Genomic DNA, 25,932 nt, shown 5'->3' on the forward strand with positions numbered 1-25,932 from the left:
GTAAGAAAACAGAGTGGAAATGTGAAAGGATAGGAGTCTGCAGAACCAATCCCATGTGACTTTGATGCAGAAGGATTTGGTCTCTGGGGCAAGTGGGAACATCCCATCGAGACTGAATCTTCCCCCTGATTCCCAAGCCCTTCACTGGTCCCTTATGCTGCCTGCTGTACCCCATAGAAGATGGGAATGTATGGCCTTTTATTAGCTATGCATTGCCCTAAATGAAAATGTTTGTTAACAAAGAGTTAGACTCTAGCTGACACCTGTGTGTGAAATGGGGGCAGGATATAAAGGAGCTTCACACCCTAGCGTGATCTATGTAAGGGCAGGCAAAACTGCAGTCTCTGCAATCAGAGGAGGAACTGCTCTCAAATTACCTTCCCCCCTCCTCCACCCCGGAGGGAAGGAGCAGAGAGCCATGAATCTGGTCTGTCACACAATTAGCTGGCGAGGAGTATGCGGCATCTCTTTAAGGAAGCAATTTGGTTGCTCCACCTGCCATTGAGGCAAAATTCATCTTGCTTGCACTACTCTTGCTCTCTCCTAACATGGGATTGTGCCAAAATGGCATGATCTAGCAAAAGAGTTAAGTTTCAAAATGAGTTTCAGCGGAGCCCCAAAAACAACCCTCCATTTACTTTACAAATACAGGAACTCCTTATTTAAAGTCGTCCCAGTTAACATTGTTTTGATGTTAAGTTGCTGATCAGTTAGGGAACATGCTCATTTAAAGTTGTGAAATGGTCCCTTCTAAGGTCATTTGACAGCTGCCTGTTTTCTCCACTGCTTGCAGGAAGAGCAGCCCGTTGCAGCTAGCTGATGGGTGGTTAGAACCAGGGTGGGCCAGCAGCTCCCTATCAGCTCCCCACTCCCCTAAGTTCCCTGTGTAGCAGCTGTCCTTCCCCCCCACTGCCATGTGCTGCTCCTACTCTCTGCCTTGGAGCTGCTCCCAGAGACTCCTGCATGCTGTACAGGGGGAAGGGGGGAAAGAGGGGGTAATGTCAGGATGTCTCCCCCTCCCCCGTGCTCCTGCACCCCACTTACCCCATCTTCCATAGAGCAGGGGACACACACGATGCTGTCTGAGGTTTCAGCAAGCTGATTTTATTAACAAGGCAGTGTACTTAAGCCTGGGGTCAGCTTCTTAAAGGGGAAATGTGCATTTTTTTTCTCTCACACAGGGTGTGTGTGTCTGTCTGCCCTCTCTCCTTTCCTGCTGCCTTGTAGAGTGTTGTGAGAGTTAACCCTTCAGGGCTCAGTCAATTGCTAGTTCATTTAGCTGTAAGGCATTCCCTGGGAAATATCCCACCCTTTGACTGATCCACCTCAACCAAGCTTCACAGTCATCATCACTGTGTACCAGTAATAAATTGTTTAAATTTCCCTGGAACCAAACCCCCTCCTTTACATTAATTCTTATGGGGAAATTGGATTCGCTTAATATCTTTTTGCTTAAAGTCACATTTTTCAGGAACATAACTACAATGTTAAGTGAGGATATTGTATCTACAGTGTTAACAAACATTAGGAAATCCAGATAGTCCCTTGCTGTCATATAAAAAAAACATCCTTTGTCACTTACTATCACCCTGCTTGACTCACACTAGCCACTCAGTCTTAACTTTCCCCATAAAATTTGCAAAACTACATGCAATGATCAGAAAAAAGAAAATACTGTAATGGGAGGAAAGCAGCTGCTTACAGCTGCCTCCTCCTTTCTATACCATAAGAATTTTCACTATACTTCTAATGCAGTATTTACTGCTACAGGAGCCAGTTGCAGCTGGTTTCTACACTTTCCATTCCCTTTTCCTCAGAACAGAGATCCAGTGGCAGCACATATCCAAGGTCTTTTGCAGAACGTTTCTCTCATGTTAGTATGAAATGAGACCATTTTATTTGATGTCTGAAAGAAAATCTAGTATTTAGCTGGAAAATCTCAGAGAAATAAATTAGGGTTTTGTTTCTTTTTGTCGCAGTAGCAATAGACAGTGTTATCTGTAATGGGGTGACTCAGTAATAGGACTCGTGAAAGAGGATGCAGTAGCATATACTGTGCACAGCAGGAAGAGTCTACTTTGCTATCAATTCAGTATAAACCAGTCGAACTTCTGGTGAGGTTTGAATTTGTGTTTGCATGAGTAAAGAATGTAACAAAGCTGCCACCTTTTTATATCATGTATTTTGTTGTGTTGTTTGCGTGGCAAGGGAGAAGTAGTGATTGCCTGTCACTTGTTATATTTTGAGCTGTTCACAGTTTTATGATAGAATGGCAGTTCTCTCTACCAAATACGGTGACTAGACAGCAAATGTGAAAAATCGGGACGGGGTGGTTGGTAATAGGAGCCTATATAAGAAAAAGACCCGAAAATCGGGACTGTCCCTATTAAATCGGGACATCTGGTCACACTACTACCAAAATTATTGAAATGAATCATTATTTTTGACAGTTCTCATTGTCATGGTCTAATTTCTAACTCTTCTTTTAGCATTACATGCTGCTGCCCTTTCTGGCCATGTCAGCACTGTGAAATTGCTCTTAGAACATAATGCACAGGTAGATGCAACTGATGTAATGAAGCACACTCCACTTTTCCGAGCCTGTGAAATGGGACACAAAGAAGTGATACAGACGCTCATTAAAGGTCAGCTGTCACAATTTACAAATCCATTTACAGAGTTAAAATGCTGTTGTGGGTAGGTTGTAAAATAAACGACATTGCTGGACAAAACGAAGAGCCCAAAATTAGTCCATTAGGGAAAGATTTATGTATAGTATATTTCATTGTCTCTACCCACTGTACCCACAAGTCTCTTCCAGTACCCTTTAATCTCCTAAAACCTCATAGTATTTTTTTTCTCTTTCCTATAAATGAGATCAATTTACATTTTGTTTACCATTGGTGAGAATGGGCTGAATAGCCATCTTTGAACATGTAAATGGCTTACCTGTTTCAAATACAGCTTTTCTTCAACTTTTTTGATATAATCACTTTAATGTGTTTTCCCTCTAACTTTTTATTATAAAGTTTTATTTTGTAGACAATTTTAGAAATAATAGAAACCATAATAGAAAATAGTTATATTACACAGATATAGTTGTATCATCTTAGCTGCCAGCATTTATAGAAGCATCACATTTAGTCTACATTCATATTTTCTCTTTGGCTTTTGTGGAAGCAATGAGTTGGTGGACGTAAGGTGATCAGGGGCTGACTGAATCATATGAATCATTATAGTTGTATTATTATATGGACGGTTATTGTTTTGGTTTGGTTAGAGCCAATGATTGTTATATTTTGTGGCTTTTTTGTGATTTTGTACTGTATTTTTTAACTGTTGTAAGAGCACCTTGGGGAAACTACACTAAATAAATGAATTTGATTTGGGTAAAATAATTTTACATGCTTGAGTAAAGAAAAAGGAAATAACTGCAAAAGCCCATGATAATATGGTGAGGCTAGCGATAAAATTTTGAAAAGCATCTAAGTTCCATTTTCAAACATGCCTTAGGCACTTGGAAGCCTGTATCTCATTTAAAGTCAAAAGGACTCAAGCACCTAAGGGCAAGATTTTCAAAGGTATTTGGGCACCTAAAGTTATAGATGGGCACCTGATGGGATTTTCAAAAGCACCTGAGCAAGTTGGATCCTAGCTCCCATTGAAACTCCTAAATGCCCAAGTCACTTTTGAAAATTAGACTTGGATTTTTAAGTCACTTAGGCGCTTTTGAAAATATTACCCCATGGTCTTTTGTATATCAGAGGTGTTCCAAGATGACATGGGCTTAATCTCCCCTTTCTCTGATGTTCAAAAATATTTTGGTGTTTTTATTGCTGATGTTCAAATATTGTTTTGCTATTACAGGCGGAGCAAGAGTAGATTTGGTTGATCAAGATGGCCATTCTCCCCTTCACTGGGCAGCTCTGGGTGGAAATGCTGATGTATGTCAAATTTTGATAGAAAATAAAATCAACCCAAATATGCAGGATTATGCAGGTAGAACTCCCTTGCAGTGTGCTGCATATGGAGGCTATATTAACTGCATGGTCGTGTTACTGGAAAATAACGCAGATCCAAATATTCAGGATAAAGAGGTATGTTGTTCTTCACTGTGTCATTTAAGTTAATGTCAGACCAAGCATAAATTGAAAGTATCTTCTTCCTGCGTATCCTTCTCTTTTCTGCAGCACAATGGCATTAATCCTTGCTTTTCACACCAGTGGGACGATGAATCTGTGTTCATTGCTATTGCAGAGGAAGGAAAAGCAGCCCTAAGACTACTTTCCTTTCAAGTTTCATTTTTTTAGGGCTTGATCAAAGATTATTATTTTAATATACACCATAAACTGAAAATGCATATTTCCATTTTTTCCTTTGGCTTTTCCATATAAAGCTAACGTCTTAAAATTATCCTTTTAAAAACTCCTTATTCTTTACTTATTGTTTTCTTATTTAAATACTTAACAAGGGAGTGTAATTTTATAATCCACACCATATCTCTCTCCAGCATGTGTTAGCGAGGATAGAGCAAGTGAGGTGCAACAAACTTGTCGAAAGAACTGCAGCAATTATTTGTCTGTGTCTAGCCCTTAAAGGCGAAGAAGAACATTTGTAGTTTGCTTGTATATTCCTTTGCTCCCTCCCTAAGGCACTAAGTGAAACTTGGTGCCAAACTAGATTTTGTATTCTAGGACAAATTCTCTATTGCTGTAAATTGACACAACTCCACTGGAGTCAATAGAACTGGACCAGTTTACACCAGCAGCTAACTTGCCCCAATATGTTAACCTTTTACCTCACTGCATAGAATCATAGGGTTGGAAGGGACCTCAGAAGGTCATCTAGTCCAACCCCCTGCTCAAAGCAGGACCAATCCCAGATAGATTTTTGCCCCAGTTCCCTAAATGGCCCCCTGAGCATTGAATTTGCAACCCTGGGTTTAGCAGGCCAATGCTCAAACCACTGAGCGATCCCTCCCTATGAGGCTTACTTTTCTATCCCACAGTCAGTTTAATGAAACTTGCTGCAGAGTTTTCATATCTGGACATTCTTCTTCAAGTGCTTGCTCATATCCATTCCAGTTAGGTGTGCATGCGCCACGTGCACGTTTGTTGGAGATTTTTACCCTAGCAACACTCGGAGGGCCGGCAGGCGCCCCATGGAGTTGCGCCGCCATGGCGCGCGATATATACCCCTGCCGGCCCATCTGCTCCTCAGTTCCTTCTTACCACCCGTGCTGGTCGTTTAAACAGTGGAGCGTGGCTTAGCTGATCTCCACCTCCCTAGCTCTTCGCTTGTTTATATAGTTAGTGTATACATAGTTAGTTTCTCCTTAGTTCTAGTTAACTTTTGTAGTAGTAGTAGTTTTATAGTAGTTGTGTAAATAGTTAGAGGCTCGGGGGCTAGCCCCTTCTCCTCCCCCGGTACCGGGGCCCATCCCCGGTTCACCGGGCTTCAAACCTTGCGCGGCCTGTCATCGGCCGATGCCCATAGGAGATCCACATGACTCCTGTTTAAAGTGCCTGGGAGAGTCCCACCTTGCGGACAAGTGCCTAATCTGCAAGGCGTTCAAGCCCCGAACGAAGAAAAAGCGGGACATTCACCTCAAGCAACTCCTGATGGAGGCAGCTCTAACTCCTCCATCCTCGGCATCGACTCCAGCACCGGGGACGAGTGCTCCCGCCGCACCAGAACGCGTGGTTCCAGTGAAGACTCCCCGGCACCAGCCTTCACCGGCTCAACCCTCTGGCAGACACCGATCCCTCTCCCCGAGGAGCAAGAGGCACAAGGCTCCTGTGGCACCTGTACCTATGCCGCAGTTGGAGCGTACATCTAAAGCGGACCGCCCGGCACCGTCAACTGCTGCGGCACCGCTTGCCTCCTCACCATTGATTCCGGTCTCTCAGGAACCGTCGAGTCCGATGCCTACCAGCTCCCCAGCGCACGCTGTGGTCGAGCTCATCATGCCTTCGACGCCGGAGACTTTCTCCATGGCTTGGGAGTTAATTCCTCTGATGGAGCCCGAGCTGCCCCAACCCCCGACACTGCTGGTGCGGGTTGTTCAGTCTCTGGGCAAGCCCGCCATGATGAGGCCATCTTCGCCGGACACCGTGCAATGCCGCCGGTCCCAATCCAGGTCCCGCGGATGCTCTCGGTCCCGCCATCGCTCCCGCTCCCGGCGTCGCTCGCAGTCCCAGTACTGCTCTCCATCCCGGTACCGGTCGTACTCGCGGCACTGCTTGAGATCCCGGTCTCCATCACGGTACTCTCGGCACCAGTCCAGATCCCGGCACCGCCGTACCTCTTGCAGCTGATCTCGGCACTGCGATACGAGGCACCGGTCGACCTCCTGACACCGCGCTGGTCGCAGGTCCCGGTCCCGCTCCCGGCACCGCTACGACTCTCGGTACCGTTCGCCGGTACCACGCAAACAGGAGTCCAATGGATGCAGAGACCTGGTCCAAGGGTCTTTGGCTCCTCTGTGGCCCTCACGTCACCCATCTGTCTCCTCCCATGCAGACAGTGTCTCCTATGGGGACTCAGATGCACATGCCCATGGCCAGGGCCACAGACCTCATCAGTGGTCCTTTTGGACATCTTGGGCGTATCATCAAGCCCAAGGCTAACCGACTGGCCCATCACGCTCAGGTCACTCAGAGCACCGTGTGCCCGAGGCCACCGTCAGCCGGCCTCTCCCCGCTGACACAGAGGAAACCAGTGCGCACGCACCGGAACCACATGACCTTCTGGAGACAGAGGTCCCCCCGGACCAGGCATCAGTGCAGGACCCACTCGTCCCGGGGCTGTCATCCTCCTCTTCCCCGGATGAGGCAGTAGCGGGGACGTCCTCATCGGGACCACCTCCGACTGACCTCCGGTCACACCAGGACTTTCTGCGGCGTGTCACCCAGAATATCAACCTGCCAGTAGAGGAGGTGGAGGACCTGATGGTTAGCATCTTGTCTGCAGAGACACCTACCAGAGTGGCTCTCCCATTCATCCAGGTTCGATCCAGGCTATAGCAGACACCATCTGGCAGTCCCCAGCTTTCATCCCACCCACAGCCAAGGGGGTCGAACGGAAGTACATGGTGCCTTCCAAGGGGTATGAGTACCTCTACGTGCACCCCACTCCCTGTTCCTTGGTGGTACAGTCCGTCAACGAACGGGAGCGTCACGGCTAACAAACCCTCGCCCCTAAATCTAGGGAGGCCCGGCGCATGGATTTGTTGGGGCAAAAGATCTATTCTGCGGGAGGTCTCCAGCTCCGTATAGCCAACCAACAGGCCCTCCTCGGCAGATACAGTTACAATACCTGGGAGGCTGTTGGGAAGTTTGCCGAGTTGGTTCCACAGGATTCCTGCCAGGAATTTGTAGCACTCCTGGAGGAGGGAAAGAGGGTTGCGAGGACCTCCTTACAAGCCTCGTTGGATGCCGGCGATTCGGCAGCCAGAAGAGTCGCTTCTGGCATAGCCATGCGCCGTATATCATGGCTGCAAGCGTCCGGCCTGCCACCTGAATTGCAACATACGGTGCAAGACTTGCCTTTTGACGGTCAGGGGTTGTTTTCACAGAAGACAGACCCTAGACTGCAGAACCTTAAAGACAATAGAGTGATTATGCATTTTTTGGGAATGCATACCCCCCAGACTCAAAGACGGTCCTTCCGCTCCCAACCGCAGCGCCCTTACCCCCCGCCTCGGCCACAGCAAGACTTTGCCAGAAGACGAGGTCGCACTAATCGCAGACGTCAGTCAGGACCTCAAGGGGGAACAACCCCGGTCCCACCAAACCAACGCCGGGACCCAAACCAAACTTTTGAGGGTGTACCCAGGAGCAGTGTACCAATTGCCTCCCCGGATCCCTTTCATTTCTACAACCACCTTTCCCCATTCCTTCCGGCGTGGTCCCAGTTGATGTCAGATCGTTGGGTCCTACGCACAGTGGAGTTTGGATACCGTCTTCAGTTTGTTTCACCCCCTCCCTTCCACCCCCCCCTCCTCGTCCCTCTTCAGGGACCCCTCTCACGAGCAACTCCTCATCCAGGAGGTCCACAAGCTCCTCTCAATAGGAGCTATAGAGGAGGTTCCGGCGGGGTTAAGGGGCAAAGGGTTTTATTCCTGTTATTTCCTCATTCTCAAGGCGAAAGGAGGCCTCCGGCCTATCCTAGATCTGCGAGGACTGAACAGATTCATCAAAAAGTTCAAGTTCCGCATGGTATCCCTGGGAACCATTGTTCCTTCCCTGGATCCCGGAGATTGGTACGCCGCTCTCGATATGCAGGATACATATTTCCACATAGCAATTTATCCCCCTCAGAGGAGGTATCTGCGCTTTGTGGTAAACCATCGACACTGCCAGTTTACTGTCCTGCCCTTTGGCCTCTCCTTGTCCCCTCGCGTCTTTACAAAGTGTATGGCGGTTGTTGCTGCTTCTCTACACCATCGTCAGATACACATCTTCCCCTACCTCGACGACTGGCTTATCCGAGGGGTCTCCGAGGCACAAGTCATCAGCCATGTGGCCGTTATCAAGGACCTCTTTCTGCGTCTAGGCCTGATCATCAGTTTAGACAAGTCCACTCTGGTGCCTACGCAGAGGATAGAGTTTATCGGGGCAATGCTGGACTCCAACCTTGCCACGGCCAGTTTAACCCTCCATCGGTTTCAGGCCATAGTCTCACTTGTCCAAGGTCTTCAGCGTTTTCCAACAGCCTCTGCCCGCACTTGCCTTGGTCTCCTCGGTCACATGGCTGCGTGCCCATTCGTCTCAAAGCACACCAGACTGCGAATGCGTCCTCTCCAAATCTGGCTCGCCTCCGTCTATCGGCTATGCAGAGACGCCATAGACCTCATTCTGACAATTCCGCCGAGCGTTCTCGGCTCCCTTGACTGGTGGCAAACGTCCTCCCGGGTGTGTGCAGGACGACCGTTCCATCCTCCCCAGCCCTCCATGTCCCCAACAACGGACGCATCCTCCCTGGGCTGAGGCGCTCACCTAGGGAGCCTGCGCACCCAAGGCCTTTGGTCGTCCCAGGAGTTGGCACTTCACATCAACGTCCGGAAGCTGACAGCGGTCCGGCTGGCGTGCTAAGCGTTTCAGTGCCATCTACAGGGCCGTTGTGTTGCAGTCTTCACGGACAACACAATGGCCATGTATTATATAAACAAACAGGGAGGGACGCGGTCTTCCCCCTTTTGTCAGGAAGCGATCCAGCTGTGGGACTTCTGCATAGCCCACTCCATAGACCTTGTGGCCTCCTTCCTTCCAGGAGTCCGGAACACACTCGCAGAACATCTGGGCAGGTCCTTCCTGATGCACGAGTGGTCTATGCATCCGGACATTCTCCATTCAGTTTTCCGGAGGTGGGGCTTTCCCCAAATAGACCTCTTTGCCTCCAGGGAGAACAGGAAATGCCAGGTGTTCTGCTCCCTGCAAGGTCGCTCCCCGGGCTCCCTGTCGGAGGCGTTCCTCCTTCTATGGACAGGCCACTTCTGTTATGCCTTCCCACTGTTTCCTCTCGTCCACTGAGTTCTGCTCAAGATGTGCAGGGACAAAGCCTGCCTTATCTTGATCGCTCCGGCTTGGCCAAGGCAGCATTGGTACACCACTCTGCTTCACCTGTCTCTGTCAGACCCGATTCCCCTGCCTCTCTGCCCGGACCTGATCACACAGGACTTCGGCAGGCTACACCACCCGGACCTGCAGTCCCTTCATCTGACTGCATGGCTGCTGGCTGGTTAAGCCAATCGGAGCTGCGTTGTTCCACCTCAGTGCAACAAGTGCTGCTGGGAAGCAGAAAGCCCTCCACGCGATCCACATACCTTGCGAAATGGAAGCGCTTCTGTCACTGGTGCGCTCAGCAGGACCTTTTTCCGCAGTCTGTATCGGTCCCCACCGTCTTGGACTATTTATGGTCTCTTAAAGAGCAAGGTCTAGTGATCTCTTTGCTAAGAGTGCACCTTGCAGCTATTTCCACCTTCCATCCTGGGGAGGCTGGCAGTTCCATTTTTTCCCATCCAATAGTTTCCAGATTCCTCAAGGCCTTGGAGCGACTCTGTCCCAGGTCAGACAACCAGCCCCTACCTGGGACCTGAACCTCGTCTTGACCAGGCTCATGGGGCCCCCCTTTGAGCCTTTAGCCACATGCTTGCTGCTGTACCTGTCCTGGAAGACAGCATTCCTAGTCGCTGTCACCTCGGCTAGACGAGTCTCGGAACTTAGAGCTTTGACTGTGGATCCTCCATATATGGTGTTCCATAAGGACAAGGTACAGCTGCAACCACACCTGGCGTTCCTCCCTAAGGTCGTCTCCTCCTTTCACGTCAATCAGGACATCCTCCTGCCAGTCTTTTTTCCAAAACCACACTCATCACGACGGGAACAGCAGCTGCATACTTTAGATGTCCGCAGGGCTCTCACATTTTACATCGAGAGGACCAAACCTTTCCGACATTCGCCTCAGCTATTTGTAGCGGTGGCAGAACGTATGAAGGGCATGGCAATCTCTTCCCAGCGGATTGCCTCTTGGGTGACATCCTGTAATCGGACATGCTACGACTTGGCTCATGTTCCAACTGGCCATCTTACCGCCCATTCTACTCGGGCTCAAGCCTCATCTGCCATGTTTTTGGCCCATGTTCCCATACAGGAAATCTGCCGCGCGGCCACCTGGTCTTCTGTCCACACGTTTGCATCGCACTATGCATTGGTCCAACAGGCTAGAGACGATGCCGCCTTCGGCTCAGCGGTTTTACATTCTGCAACGTCTCGCTCCAACCCCACTGCCTAGGTAAGGCTTGGGAATCACCTAACTGGAATGGATATGAGCAAGCACTTGAAGAAGAAAAGACGGTTATTCACCTTTGTAACTGTTGTTCTTCGAGATGTGTTGCTCATATCCATTCCACACCTGACTTCCTTCCCCACTGTCGGAGTAGCTGGCAAGAAGGAACTGAGGAGCAGATGGGCCGGCAGGGGTATATATCGAGCGCCATGGCGGCGCCACTCCAGGGGGCGCCTGCCGGCCCTCCGAGTGTTGCTAGGGTAAAAATCTCCGACGAACATGCACGCAGTTCACGCACACCTAACTGGAATGGATATGAGCAACACATCTCAAAGGTTAGTAACCGTCTTTTCTGCTTACAGTGGTCTGAAATTTGGAGCTGCAATGTTCAGCTGCACTGACAGCCAAGGATGTGGTCAAAGTACTACCTGAAGGCCAGATCCTTGGCCATGGCTTCAGCTGATTTCTGCTACATCGATAGTTCAAAGCAGGCAGAAAGTTACCCTAAAAGATAACCCTTGTGAGATTTAGAACTGGCATGGAAAGCTCTGTGCCACCTGCCCCCAATGCACTTTATGCAGGTGGAATGTTGGGGAGTCTGCCAAAGTGCAGCAGAGTGCACAGTGCTGCATCTGATCCAGGGCCCTACAAGACTACATCCACTGGCATCATTTATATTGGTCCTTAGGCCAGCTAAATTACAGAGGGCTGTTTTGGCCCCAGTTGGCCCACGATTTCGGGAACAGAAAGGAGACTTAGACAGATTTCTTTCTGCTAACTTCTCAGAGAGTAAATTCTGCACAGCTGCAAATTTGACCCTGATCTATTTAAAAAAATCTTTTCAGTGATTTTTGCTGTTAAACTCTTTTTCTTTTTTTAATGGACAAGATGTATTTTGGAACCACTTGTTTGGTCATAAGGCCCATTTGAGCCCTGAATGACACCATATGCTATTTTTCTTTTGGGAATACAAAGTTAGCAGCTAATAAACCTCTTACTTCATATATGTTTGTCTTACAGGGAAGGACTGCTTTACATTGGTTGTGTAACAATGGCTACCTTGATGCTATAAAGTTGCTGCTGGGTTTTGATGCTTTCCCTAATCACATGGAGAACAATGAAGAGAGGTACAGTTTAATAAACATATTTTCTAATTTAGCAAACCTACTCTGGTTTGTCTGTCAGATGTTGAAATATTGTCTGAGAAACGAGCTTGAACATGTCTAAAAACACTGGTGTAATCTCAGGACTGGAGAGTAGTTAAATTGTGCAGTTGAAGACACTATTTTTCAAATAAGACTGTTCAAACCTTTATCTTAAATTTCTATTGTACTTTTCAGCTTGATCCTGCAGAAGACTTCTGTGTATTTTACCCTCTGTGAGTAATTTCATTGAAGGCAATGAGGCTACTCTTAGTGTGTAAACTTAGATATGTGTGTAAGTCTTTCAGGATTGGTGCTTCACACAATAACAATGAAATGAACAGAAATACTGTGAACTAAAGTAAATTTACTTAAATTTTATTTGCCCTATTCACCTTATTAGATTTAGGAAATGAGTCTTTCCATTCCACCTCAACCCTATGTTCTTCTATTCAGTACAACCTAATTTCAGAAACTCCAAAATACACTTCCTGTAATTAAATTCTTTTTTTTTTCTTATACTGTGTCACTAAAAGATGACAGAGCTGTTCGTTTTCACAAAGCTACTAACAGATGTCTGTAAAGGGCCCGATCTTGCTCCTGTTGAAGTGAACTGGAGTTTTGCTGGTCAGTTCAGTGAGGGCATGATCTGGTGAAAAGAGAAAAGTAAAATTGTATTTTAAAAATAGTTATTGCAGATTACGGGTGGTTATCTGTATTCTGATGATCCAACTAAAAATAAATCACTCTACCTTCATAGGGTGACTATAAATTTGCATCTGTTTTCTTTGTCTCTGACTGACACATAAATAATAGTTTTTGATTTAAAAATCTTGGGTTGATAGTTTAAATTGATCACATGACTGCAGGTAATCAGCACTACTATATATTTTGATGCTTCTTTTCAAGAAGACAGCTTCATCACAATCAGAAACAAAATTGTCTATTGACATGCCAAATAAATATGAGTACATCAACATTTCAAAAATCACTAGAATGATTTAAAATCCTATGTATATTAGTGCTGCAGGGCTTTGGCTTCCATCCCGTCTCCCTTGTTCGTTTGTTTTTTAATTGCCTTACTTACCCCTGTCATTTGTTTTTTGTTCACTCTGACCATCCAGACTTCTCTTCCTGTCCTGCAGAGCAATTTATTGTCATTTTTCTATTGAAAACCACACTAGAAAGCATTAAGCAGCTTCCAGTTGTGTTCCTCTAATGCTATCTATAGTGACTTTCAATAAATAATGAAAATAAACAGCTGTATTTTAATGAATTTTCATTTATACTATTAAAAACAGATGTTCAACTAGAGAACTGGAGGATGAACAGCCTTCTACCTGTCTTAAAGAATGCTGTTAATGTTGCTTGAAGAACTTCAGGTTAAAGATTTTTATCCTGATATTCCTATAAGCTCTTCATTAGCATCTAGGGAAGTCCTCTGTTCCCCTTCTGGCATCACTGTGTTTGTATGTGTGATCCTTAGATCCCACATTCAGATATGCTCTTTCTTATAATTGCATTATCTAATCTAAATGCACCGACACGTCTATTCCCTTTTCTTTGTTTCTTTTACTGTTTTAAAAGACAAGGAAAATACATTTTAAAATACTGTATTAATACATAATTACAGTTAAGAACATAAATGCACTAATCTCAGGAAGCTGAAGAGTTAAGGCTGCAATAACATTCCATAAACTCAGCCACATTGCACATACTGTACATAGTAAGCCATACATTTAGGAGCATAAGCAGTAGTCTTCTAAATATGAGTGCGATTCTTGTTATAGGAACCTTAACTTTTGAATTTCCAGAATTTTGTATATTTAAATATTCAACCTTAACATTGCACCGATAGTGATACTACATTTGCATTTATCAAATAGGGTGTCATATGTCTAAACTCTGTCATAATTGGGAATGAGTGAACCTTAAAAATTGATAGTTCTCTTTTCTAATAGCACCCTTCAAGGGAGGTTTAGCAGCTTCCTGCCTTTGCACAAATTGTGAAACCATACTACTTGGCTTAAAGAGTTAATATTCATAGTTCCAGAATATAAATATTTGCAACTTTAATACAAGTCTAAATCTAACTACCAGTCTTCTAAAACTCAGTCCTAAATATCTCATTGAGGACAAATTAATAAGACAAATAGGTGTTTCTAGACCAAACTGTTTTTGAAATATGATGATCCTAGAAAACTCTTTAAGAATGCCTTTTTAAAAATAACATCCAGTTGTCACAGAACATTATTTTCTGCCAAGAGATGGGGCATTTCAGGAGCAAAGAAGGCTTTTGAGAAATGTAAATGGGAGACGAGAGAGTCAAAATGAGCTCAGTGATTTTTTTATAAATGTAATCATGGCTCTTCCTTCAAGTGCTGGTCCCCATGTGTATTCCACACAAGGGAACAAGTGCACACCATGCTCCTGAGATCGGAGATTTATGGCATGTGGTATCCCTTGGTCCATGCCTGTGCAGTTGCTCTCCTCGTACTTGGAACTGTGGACATAAGGGGCATTGTGGATCGATACCTCTCCAGTTCCTCTCTTACTGCCAGTCAGAAGGATCTGAAGCAAAGAGGAAGGAGTGGGGCTAGTGGAATACAGATAGGGACCACATATCTCAAAGAATCTCCAGTTACAGGTAAGTAACCTCTGTTGACACTCATGCTTTAGAAACCTAAAAATATGCTTTAATATCTTTTTGTATTTGTTAATTACAAATTTTCAAAACAGCAAGTAAACTTTTAAAATTGATTTTTCTCAAGTGAGCTCCTTTCAGTAGTATCTGTCCAAGAATTATTTCAAAACTTTGTCTCATTTAATGTTTTATCAGCAACACACCTTGACCTACAAATCTCGATGCTCTGTCATTGCCTTTTATTCCTATTGACATTTCAGTTCAGACACTCTAATCTTCCCATCAAACCATCACCATATGGCAAGTCCAATTGTGCTGTCTGTCTGTTCTTCCTGTCTTTATCTGCATTGCATCCTTGCTGGTTACCATCAAAAAGAGCCTTAATTTTTACTACCTTATACATTGATACTAGCTGTTTAACTTGATATATTGTATAAGCATCATGACAGGTTTCAGAGTAGCAGCCGTGTTAGTCTGTATCCGCAAAAAGAACAGGAGTACTTATGGCACCTTGGAGACTAACAAATTTATTTCAGCATGAGCTTTCGTGAGCTACAGCTCACTTCTTCAGATGCATAGAATGGAACACACAGACAGGAGATATTTACACATACAGAGAACATGAAAAGGTGGAAGTATGCATACCAACAGGAAGAGTCTAATCAATTGAGATGAGCTATCATCAGCAGGAGAAAATAAACTTCTGAAGTGATAATTAAGATGACCCATAGAAGGTGTGAGGAGAATTTAACATAGGGAAATAGATTCAATTAGTGTAATGACCCAACAATTCCCGGTCTCTGTTTAAGCCTGAGTTAATTGTATCTAATTTACATATTAATTCAAGTTCGGCAGTCTCTCTTTGGAGTCTGTTTTTGAAGTTTTTTTGTTGCAAAATTGCCACCTTCAAGTCTGTCACTGAGTGGTTAGAGAGGTTGAAGTGTTCTCCCACTGGTTTTTGAATGTTATGATTCCTGATGTCAGATTTGTGTCCATTTATTCTTTTGCGTAGGGACCGTCCAGTTTGGCCAATGTACATGGCAGATGGGCATTGCTGGCACATGATGGCATATATCACATTGGTAGATGTGCAGGTGAACGAGCCCCTGATGGCGTGGCTGCTGTGATTAGGTCCTATGATGGTGTCACTTGAATAGATATGTGGACAGAGCTGGCATCGGGCTTTGTTGCAAAGATAGGTTCCTGGGTTAGTGTTTATGTTGTATGGTGTGCGGTTGCTGGTGAGTAATTGCTTCAGGTTGGGAGGCTGTCTATAAGCGAGGACTGGCCTATCTCCCAAGATCTGTGAGAGTGAGGGATCATCTTTACGGATAGGTTGTAGATCTTTGATGATGCGCTGGAGAGGTTTTAGTTGGGGGCTGTAGGTGATGGCTAGTGGTGTTCTGTTATTTTCTGTGTTGGGCCTGTCCTGTAGTAGGTGGCTTCTGGGTACTCTTCTGGCTCTGTCAATCTGTTTTTTCACTTCAGCAGGTGGGTATTGTAGTTTTAAGAAGCTTGATAGAGATCTTGTAGGTGTTTATCTCTATCTGAGGGATTGGAGCAAATACGGTTGTATCTTAGAGCTTGGCTGTAGACAATGGATCGTGTGGTGTGTCCTGGATGGAAGCTGGAGGCATGTAGGTAAGTATAGCGGTCAGTGGGTTTCCAGTATAGGGTGGTGTTTATGTGACCGTCGCTTATTAGCACAGTAGTGTCTAGGAAATGGACCGCTTGTGTGGATTGGTCTAGGCTGAGGTTGATGGTGGGATGGAAATTGTTAAAATCACAGTGGAATTCCTTGAAGGCTTCTTTTCCATGAGTCCAGATGATGAAGATGTCATCAATGTAGCGCAAGTAGAGTAAGGACGTTAAGGAACAAGAGCTAAGGAAGCGTTGTTCTAAGTCTGCCATAAAGATGTTGGCATACTGTTGGGCCATGCGGGTACCCATAGCAGTGCCACTGACTTGAAGGTATATATTGTCCTCAAATGTGAAATAGTTGTGGGTGAGGACAAAATCACAAAGTTCAGCCACCAGGTTAGCCGTGATATTATTGGGGATACTATTCCTGATGGCTTGTAGTCCATCTTTGTGTGGAATGTTGGTGTAAAGGGCTTCCACATCCATAGTGGCCAGGATGGTGTTTTCTGGAAGATCACTGATGGATTGTAGTTTCCTCAGGAAGTCAGTGGTGTCTTGAAGATAGCTGGGAGTGCTGGTAGCATAGGGCCTGAGGAGAGAGTCCACAGAGCCAGACAATCCTGCTGTTAAGGTGCTAATGCTTGAGATGATGGCGCATCCAGGATTTCCAGGTTTCCAGCTTCCATCCAGGACACACCACACGATCCATTGTCTACAGCCAAGCTCTAAGACACAACCATATTTGCTCCAATCCCTCAGATAGAGATAAACAGCTACGAGAGTTGGGTCATTACACTAATTGAATCTATTTCCCTATGTTAAGTTCTCCTCACACCTTCTATGGGTCATCTTAATTATCACTTCAGAAGTTTTTTTTCTCCTGCTGATGATAGCTCATCTCAATTGATTAGACTCTTCCTGTTGGTGTGCATACGTCCACCTTTTCATGTTCTCTGTATGTATAAATATCTCCTGTCTGTGTGTTCCATTCTATGCATCCGAAGAAGTGAGCTGTAGCTCACGAAAGCTCATGCTGAAATAAATTTGTTAGTCTCTAAGGTGCCACAAGTATTCCTGTTCTTTTTGTATAAGCATCGTTTTTGTACTGTTTCCACTAATATTCAGTTAATAAATGTATTTTCCTAGCATGGGCACTTCAGTCCAAGTGGGGGTTCTGTGTACATTTTGCTGCCCTTTATTGCTTATGTGAATTTGGGCTAAAATTTTCAGAAGTGCCTAAGGGTATGTCTTCGCTGCAGTAAAACACCTGCAGCTGGCCAGAGTCAGCTGACTCAGGCTCTCAGGGCTCAGTCTGCTGGGCTGTGAAGGGGAAGGGTCAAGAGCCTGGGCTCCAGCCTGAGCCCAAATATCTACACTGCAATTGTAAAGCCCCACAGCCTGAGCCCTACGATCTCGAGTCAGCTGACCTGGGTCAACCGTGGGTGGTGGTGTAGTATAGACATACCCTAACTGACTTTGCCTAGGTCCCCTTGAAAACCAGTGGCACTTGGGCCAGTAAGTGGCTTTTGAAAATGAGGCTTGGTCTCCTAAGTCTTTTTGTAAAAATTTTACCCTTAATGCCCCTGAAAGTGTGGAAGTAATACCACGTGCTATAGTTTGTCATGGTATCATCAGTCTTTCTGTAACACATCTCTGCCAAAGCACTTAAACCTGTCCTACAAAATCACTGCTATTTCTGTTTTGGCCTCTCTTTGTCAAAGCTGTAAACCTTGTTAATTATGTAATTACAGTGTTTATGTGGTATTCTTATGTGGATAAAGATTCACTAGCTAGAGGGTAAAATGCACTACCAAGCTCATGATGCTTGCTTGGTGCTTATGATCTAAACCAGAATTTGAAATCAAGTCCGCAAAAGGGAAATACTTGTGCAAATAACCCAGCATGCCTCCTAATCTAACATCATGGTCATTTTTCACTTACAAATTTAATTTAGGAACACCGTGCATCTCCCAGAGGACGTATTTGTAAGTGAGCCTCAAGGAACAACTAAGTCTTAACTGCTTGCTCAAATCCTCTTTTTAAAGAAACATGTTAAGGTCTGGAATCTGTCAGATCCTCAGAATTTGGAAAAGTGGTTTTCTGAAAAAGTTGTTAAATACTTTCCTGAGCGGAGGTTTCCTCATTAATGGAGCTTCCATCTCATTTTTTAAACCAAAAATATACGTTGTAACTAGCAATCCAATCTATCGTAACACTTTTATGTTTTCTGTCTTTAGATACACACCACTTGATTATGCTTTGCTTGGAGAACACCATGAGGTGATTCAGTTTATGTTAGAACATGGTGCTCTATCTATAGCTGCCATACAGGACATTGCTGCCTTCAAAATCCAAGCTATCTACAAAGGATACAAGGTTAGAAAGGCTTTCCAAGACAGAAAAAATCTTCTAATGAAGCATGAACAGCTGAGAAAAGATGCTGTTGCCAAGTAAGTCTGACACATGGAGAGTTCAAAAATGAAAGCTATTAAAAATGAAATTGTTGAAGACAATAATAGTTTACAGATGAATTGCTCTATATTTTTTTACATCTTTTTAGAAATAAAGTCTTTGTTCCCTTAAAGGAAAATCTAGTGTTCTACCAGACGGTGTATAAATAGGTATATTATATAATACATTTATGTTTGGAGGGTTTTGGTTTTTTTTTTAAATCAAATATTTCTTTAAGCTTAATCATTTCAGTGGTGATGGATAACTCTGAGCCTGTGTCATGCAGAATGCTATGCTCCCTCCCTCTGAGAATCATTCTTCCTCTGATGAGTTCCCCCACTTATCTCTGTTTCTCAGGGGTTGGGAAGTGAAGAGAGACTTCCCACACAATCAGTTTCTAAAGACTTGCCTCTGCCAGTCCTGTTCTTTATTAAGCCTGTTAGCTAGTTTTTAGTACTTCTCTTTTTGAAAAGACGAAAGAGTTTCTTGTAGTAGTGGTGTACCTGTGTCGGTTCCAGGATATTAGAGACACAAGATGGGTGAAGCAATATATTTTATTGGACCAACTTCTGTTGTTGAGAGAGACAAGCTTTTGAGCTATATAGAACTTTTCTTCAGACCTCTCTCAAAAACAGAAATTGGTCCAATAAAAGATATTACCTCACACACCTTGTCTCTCTAAATGAGGTACCTTACAGGAGAACAGTGAACAAAAGACTATAGGAATGGAAGATAGAAACAAAGGGGAAGTTGAGAGTGAGCAAAAGTGTATGTGGGCAAAAAGTGAGTGAGCAGCGGAGCAAGAAGTGAAGGAAATACAGGATGGTAGAAGGAGAAAAACTATTAAATATGGAACTTAAAAAGATTTTCACATGGATAAAATGAATTCACCAGTTACAGAGCAGCAAATGAAACTTTTTAAATGATCTTCCTGTCAAGGGCAGACATAAAATGACTTTTGCCATCTCCTAATTTTTAATCTTAGATTGTTAAAGCCACAGTAAATATCAATTTATAGCAGAAGTGCAAGGCTAAATGAAGTATTCTAATAGCCAAGTAACAAGGTAAATTAAAAGAGAACAGAAACGGATCAGATAAACAATGCTCGTGTTCCCTCCAAACATCTGCAGTTTATCTGACATCCACATCCTGCCTAATCTGTATAGGATGTTTCTATATCACACATTACTGTAGTCGCTGTTTTACATCTATGTATGGTAGTTGTTCCTAGTGGATGTCTTCATAGGGGATTTTGTCTTTTACCTTTCCCAGATACTAAGAAGCTTTACTCATTTGTTTTTTCTTCTTGACTTCAGTTATGCTGGGAAAGCTTTAACAAATAGGTGTTTCTTCTAGGGTTCTCTCTGACTTCCTCCAGTAGCTTGTTCCACATCCCACTTCCACAGGCTTTCAATCCACAATTCAACTGCTATGTTATAAGTGTTGAATTTTGCAATACGAATATGTGATTTATTTTTTTAATATGGAGTGTCTTACTGGTATTTAAAGAGAATATGGTTTAAGTGTTTGAAAATAAACATTGAGTGGGTATGAAATTAACTTTGTGTCTATTTTATGAAGCTTTACAACCTGCCCTAAAATGAAAACAAGCAGAATTTCACTACTTTCTCATAATCTGTGATCACCCATCACTGTGAAACTCACAAAACTGCACCAAGTGAAAAGTAAGATTTCTTTACAGATTGCTTTAAATATGATCCCCACCCCCAATAATTCTAACTTAAAGTTACACGCTTTAAGTAAAATCCAGGAACTAGACAAAATATTGCAGAGTACAAAGTTGTTAATTAAACATCAGTAGACATTTAACCAATATTCTTACAGTGAAGAGAGAAAGGTGTCGAAAACATTTTCACAGAGGCATGAATGGAACTTATACTCTAGTTGTCTGACATCAGCTTGGGGAAGATGTTACTAATTAGATGAGGAAAATAAATGGGAGATATTTAGAAGACGACAGTTTGATTATCGATAGCTAAGTTTGCCTTAGCTAATTTTGTTTTAGAAAAAGCAGGTTGTACTTCACCAACTAGTGGAATTTTGTAAGGATTTTACAGACAAGAAAGGCAAAAGTAGTAGGTTTCATATACTGTGCAAAGGTTTTTTTTGTTTTTTTTTAACTAGACAAGTGCTTTAAAACTGACATTGGATTAGAAAGCATGTAGACTAAATAATTTATATAATTCAAGTAATTATACATAAAACATGATGAATATGAGTGGCCTTCTACCTTATATAATTGACTTAGTGCTAGCATTGTGATGAGATTATATAATAAGACTATAACTTTTCAGTGAACAGGTGAATTTAATCAAAATAATTTAGCTGCTTGTTCTATCAAGCAACTAAAATATAGTTTATAGAACTTTGTAGTCTGAAGTTCCGCAATATTCAAGAGGGACAAATTGAGTCCTAATCCACTCGTGCTAATGTTGCCGCTTACATAAAGATGTATATGTTTTCCATTTGTCTCAGTATTAAAATATTGCCACTTACCTAGCTAAAAGAAACTAGCATTCAGATACTTCATATTCTATTTGGTGGACGGAGCTTAATTAAGTTACTCAATTCTGCTACTTCAGCACTCACAGAAGAGATATTTAAAAACTCTTTTATTATAAACACCCCACAGAAGAATCTTCTCAATTATAATATCTGGTTGTACAGAGATTTATTATTTATTACAGCAGTGCCTAGAGGCTGTAGCCTATAGGACTAATCTGCTTGCCTGCATATATATCTATATTTTCTTATAGTTTAAGTATTTGGTTTATTGCAATAGGTTTATAAATTTATAGTAAAGTAAGTTTGGCTGTAATGCAAGAGACCTACAGGCCATATCCTGTATGTTAAGCTAAGGCAAAGTTAGCATATCTATATTAAGACCTTTTACTCAGAAAGCAAAGTTGACATATATCTTGTTACCTAAATAGATGAGTACTCCCGCCTATGTCCATGACCTTTTATTTAGACCAATGGAGAAGGTATAGGGGGGGTTTCAGTGTTGTACTCACAGATTTAACAAGTACACCACAAGAGACTGATGTGTGTACATACCTGTCATCAGTACGCACATACATATTAGCCTAATGGGGTAAGTGTACCCTAACATTTCTGTGGGTCAGGAATGAAATTTGGGCATAAGAGGAAGGATGTCCTGCATTTGCCTTATAAAAAGACGTGACTCACCACAGTAGAGTGTTCAGTTCTCACTTTACTCCATCTCCATTCTCACTTTACTCTAGTCTCACTTACTTCCTCCACTCTATCTATTCTGTTTATTTACCATGACTGCTACTATTCGTAGGCTGTGCTTATTCTTCTTAAACTTTAAGTTTCAAAGGAACTAGGCTAAGCTTGGTTTCACTAAGTTTTAATCTTAGTTCGTTTATTAGGGTTTGATTTAAGTTTGTTAGTCAAGTAAACCCTAGTCAGCTTTGCTAGCTCTTAGCGTATTCTAAGCACTGCATCTCTCACTCAAGAATTGAGAAACCTGAACTGCAAGGCTGTTCCTGTGTCTCTTACCACCAGATTATCAAGGAAGGGTGTGAGTATATTAACCAAAGCTTTGTTGCATATAATACTATATTATCATATGTATCTTTTGAAAAGCAGTAATGCAATTGTAACTTTGTAACTCTGGGTATTTTACCATTTACTTACTATTATTCATTTTAATAGAAAGTCTTTAAGGCTATATCTGTCTCAGTGTGAGCTTCCTGTCATACCTCTGAGGGTCCTTTATAAATTCTGTGGAGCCTGATTCAGGACAAGAACTTTTCTCTTCTAATCAAATAGATAGGCGAGCCTAAAACCCATACTAATAAATACTGATTATAATAATAATTAATATTACTAAAATCAAATAAAATTAAATAAATAAATTACATTCCCATATTATCCAAATTAATATTATCAGTACACCCGAAATCAGACTACAAGGCCCTGATTAGGACCAGGGCCCCATTTTGCTAGACATAGTACAAACTGTGATGGGGCAAGGCCAGATGGCTACAGTAAAGTAGTAAGGAATAGGTATGTTAGCCCCAGGCTAACCAAATCCCTAGTACAATGGTAACCAAATGGCAGTTGCTCCAGGTTAATCAAGACACCTGGGGCCAATTAAGATCTTTCTAGAAGGCAATGGAGATACCTGCATTGATTGGGCCACCTGAAGCCAATCAAGGGCTTGCTGGAACTAGTTAAAAGCCTCCCAGTTAGTCAGTGAGAGTCACGTGTGAGGAGTTGGGAGCAAGAGGCGCAAGGAGCTGAGAGTGAGAGAGAATAGTGCTGGAGGATTGAGGAGTACAAGCATTATCAGACACCAGGAGGAAGGTCCTGTGGTGAGGATAAAGAAGATGTTTGGAGGAGGCCATGGGGAAGTAGCCCAGGGAGTTGTAGCTGTCATGCAGCTGTTACAGGAGGCACTATAGACAGCTGCAATCCACAGGGCCCTGGGTTGGAATCCAGAGTAGAGGGTGGGCCCGGGTTCCCCCCAAACCTCCCAACTCCTGATCAGACACAGGAGGAGTTGACCCAGACTCTGGGTTCCACCAGAGGGGAAGATCACTGATGTGAGCAAATCCACCAATAAGCCCAGGACCCACCAAGTAGAGGAGGAACTTTGTCACAAAACATACATGAAGATGTGATTTCTATCTCACGGCATTTCCACAAAACATTCATATATTTCCCTTTCATTTCTCTGCAACAAATAAATCCTGAAAGGAAAATGCATTTCAAAACTATTCCACACTTCGATCCCTTCCACATACATACCTCAATTCACATACAACTTCCAGTAACCAAACACAACCAAAAACAAATAAAATAGCAATGCTACAGAGCATCCCCCAGTCTCTAATAGACCAGAAGTGTTGTCAGCAACAGAAACACAAAAGCTGAGATTTTTAAATTCAGGTGATTTGGATGCCTTATTTTCATTAATTGTAATGGAAATTGTACAGCCGAAAGTGGCTCTGAAATTATCAGCAAAAAGTTTTCACAGAAGCTTTTTCAACATAGAATCATAGGGCTGGAAGGGACTTCAAGAGGCCATCTAGTCCAGTCCCCTGCACTCATGGCAGGACTAAGTATTATCTAGGCCATTCCTGACGCAATGTAAGGCAATTGCTTCTTGTCCTATCCTTGGAGGTTAGGAAGAACAATTCTTTCTCCTCCTCCTTGTAACAACCTTTTATGTACTTGAAAACAGTTATCATGTCTCCTCTCAGTCTTCTCTTCTCCAGACTAAACAAACCCACGTTTTTCAACCTTCCATCATAGGTCATGTTTCCTAGACCTTTTATCATTTTTGTTGCATGTTTAACCCTAGTGGAATGTTTGTAATGGGGTTCCTCACATCTTAACAGGAGCTTAAGAGAACCATTTTCAGAACTGCATCAGACATGCAGAGTGGAGATAGTGTCTCCTGAAACTTCCTGTCCGTGTCTGGAAACTATTTCACTTTATTCTCTGTTGAATGTGTCTGCTGCCAAAGTTGGAAGACTTCTCTGAGGAAGTCTGGAATGAAAACATTAGCTCTTATATTGCTGCATGACTTGTGTGCTGTTACTTCTGCAGAAAGGTCACCTGAATTAATATGGAGAATGCATTACTGAGGCTTGTAATCTATCTTATCTCCATATTATAGATGATAACAGCTGTCATCTGCTTTATTGTGTATACATTAATTGTGTTGCTCCTTGCAATTGGGTAATATGCCTTCTTTGAGCAGAATTTGATCTCCCTGTTGTATTGATCATTTATGGCCAATAAGGACCAATAATAATAATAATGGTCAGATAATCTAAATTCCAAGGATGAAATCCTGGCCCCATAAAAACCCGTGACAAAATTCCCACTAACTTCAGTGGGACCAGGATTTCACTCCTGGGGTATGTCAAGATGGGAGGGGAGCTGGCTGGGGCAGGGTCAGGAGCATGAGCGGGCACAGGCTGGGGGAGTCTGTCAGAACTTCCAGTCATCTGTGAATCCTCCCAACGAGGTAGCAACAGTGAACAGGCTGGAGTGGCTGCTTTCATTAGGAGCCTATATAACCTGCCTTCGGGTCACTTGATTAGTCCCTTGCTTGTGGATTGGCTGGTCCCTGATTGATTGGCATGGGCCTGTCATAGGATTTTCAGGTAATTACCTTGGATGTCTCACCAGTTCAGGCTCAGGGATGACTTGTCACAGGGTATAGTTTGCAGCCTCCCTTCATATGGAACTCCCCTGAACTCAGTGGAAGAGCCATACATAGAGCAGCTGTCTCTGATGAAATTATCTAATAGCTTCCTTTTTAACATGGAATACTGTGCTACTTTCTGTGTGATTTAGATCTGATTTGACCAAAGGAATTTATTTTCCTACTTGTGATGAACCCTGGTTTTTGAAAAATATGTGATACTTTTATCTACAAAATTTTCTAAAGCATAACTTCATTATGATCTGTGGGTGTTTCTGTTACTCTCCTCTGTGTGTGTGTTTAATGTACATTATAAAGTTTATTATACTCTTTCTGATTCATTGAAAATAGTAAAAACAAAGTCTCTATACCAAGTGGGGTGGGGGTATTTATTTAAATATTTAAATTGAATTGAAATACAGTTTGAGCATATAGACATATCAAGTTGTCACATATAACAAATTTTATTTGATTGCAATTTTATGATCTGTCATAAACTGGAGGGGACATTATGTTGTCACCATTCTGTGTATCCATCTGTGCATTCTACAGTTAAGCTTGGCCAGTGTTTTACTCCTAGCTACACACAGCCAGCTAATATCCCTCCTGATCTGATAAATCTACTCTCTGGATAAATGTAGACAGCATATGGGAATCTTGAATGGTGGTGAACTGTTTCTTAGGTTAAAAGAAAAAAAAAGACTTCAACTTCTGTATTTAACACTTCCCAAAATTTTAATTGATTTTTTTTTAGTTATAGATAAATCATTCAGCTAGTTGTACTGTTCTGAGTTAGTTTGTTTTTAAAAAATTGGATACTTCACCTGCGAATGATAAGAGTAGACGATGGTTAAGATAAAATGGACAAGAAGTGTTTTATTCAGAGTACAGGCAATTTACAGTGTATAATTCACTGTTGCAAGAAGTGAAGATAGATATTGTGGATAGCATTTAAAATGTGCTATGTGCTGAATAAATTTATAACTGCTAATAACATCTGTACATATACAAATTGGTTCCATCCATACTCATACCATTTCTATAAACCTATTTCATGT

At 43.0% G+C, this 25,932-nt stretch overlaps 1 protein-coding gene across 7 annotated transcripts in view; it reads left to right on the forward strand.

The window, feature by feature from the left end:
• INVS (inversin) overlaps window positions 1-25,932 on the forward strand; it is a 222,671-nt gene that overhangs the window by 152,813 nt on the left and 43,926 nt on the right. For 6 of the 7 annotated variants that reach the window (XM_030551589.1, XM_030551588.1, XM_030551584.1 and 3 more), the window contains 4 exons: window positions 2,490-2,645; window positions 3,868-4,097; window positions 11,809-11,915; window positions 18,453-18,665. In XM_030551589.1, the coding sequence (XP_030407449.1) occupies window positions 2,490-2,645; window positions 3,868-4,097; window positions 11,809-11,915; window positions 18,453-18,665 (706 nt within the window). The remainder of the gene's footprint in view (window positions 1-2,489; window positions 2,646-3,867; window positions 4,098-11,808; window positions 11,916-18,452; window positions 18,666-25,932) is intronic. The other variant, XM_030551587.1, reaches the window with a different exon arrangement.

Source organism: Gopherus evgoodei, chromosome 2 (genome assembly GCF_007399415.2).
Source record: "Gopherus evgoodei ecotype Sinaloan lineage chromosome 2, rGopEvg1_v1.p, whole genome shotgun sequence".
In the NCBI taxonomy this organism is placed as follows: domain Eukaryota; kingdom Metazoa; phylum Chordata; order Testudines; family Testudinidae; genus Gopherus; species Gopherus evgoodei.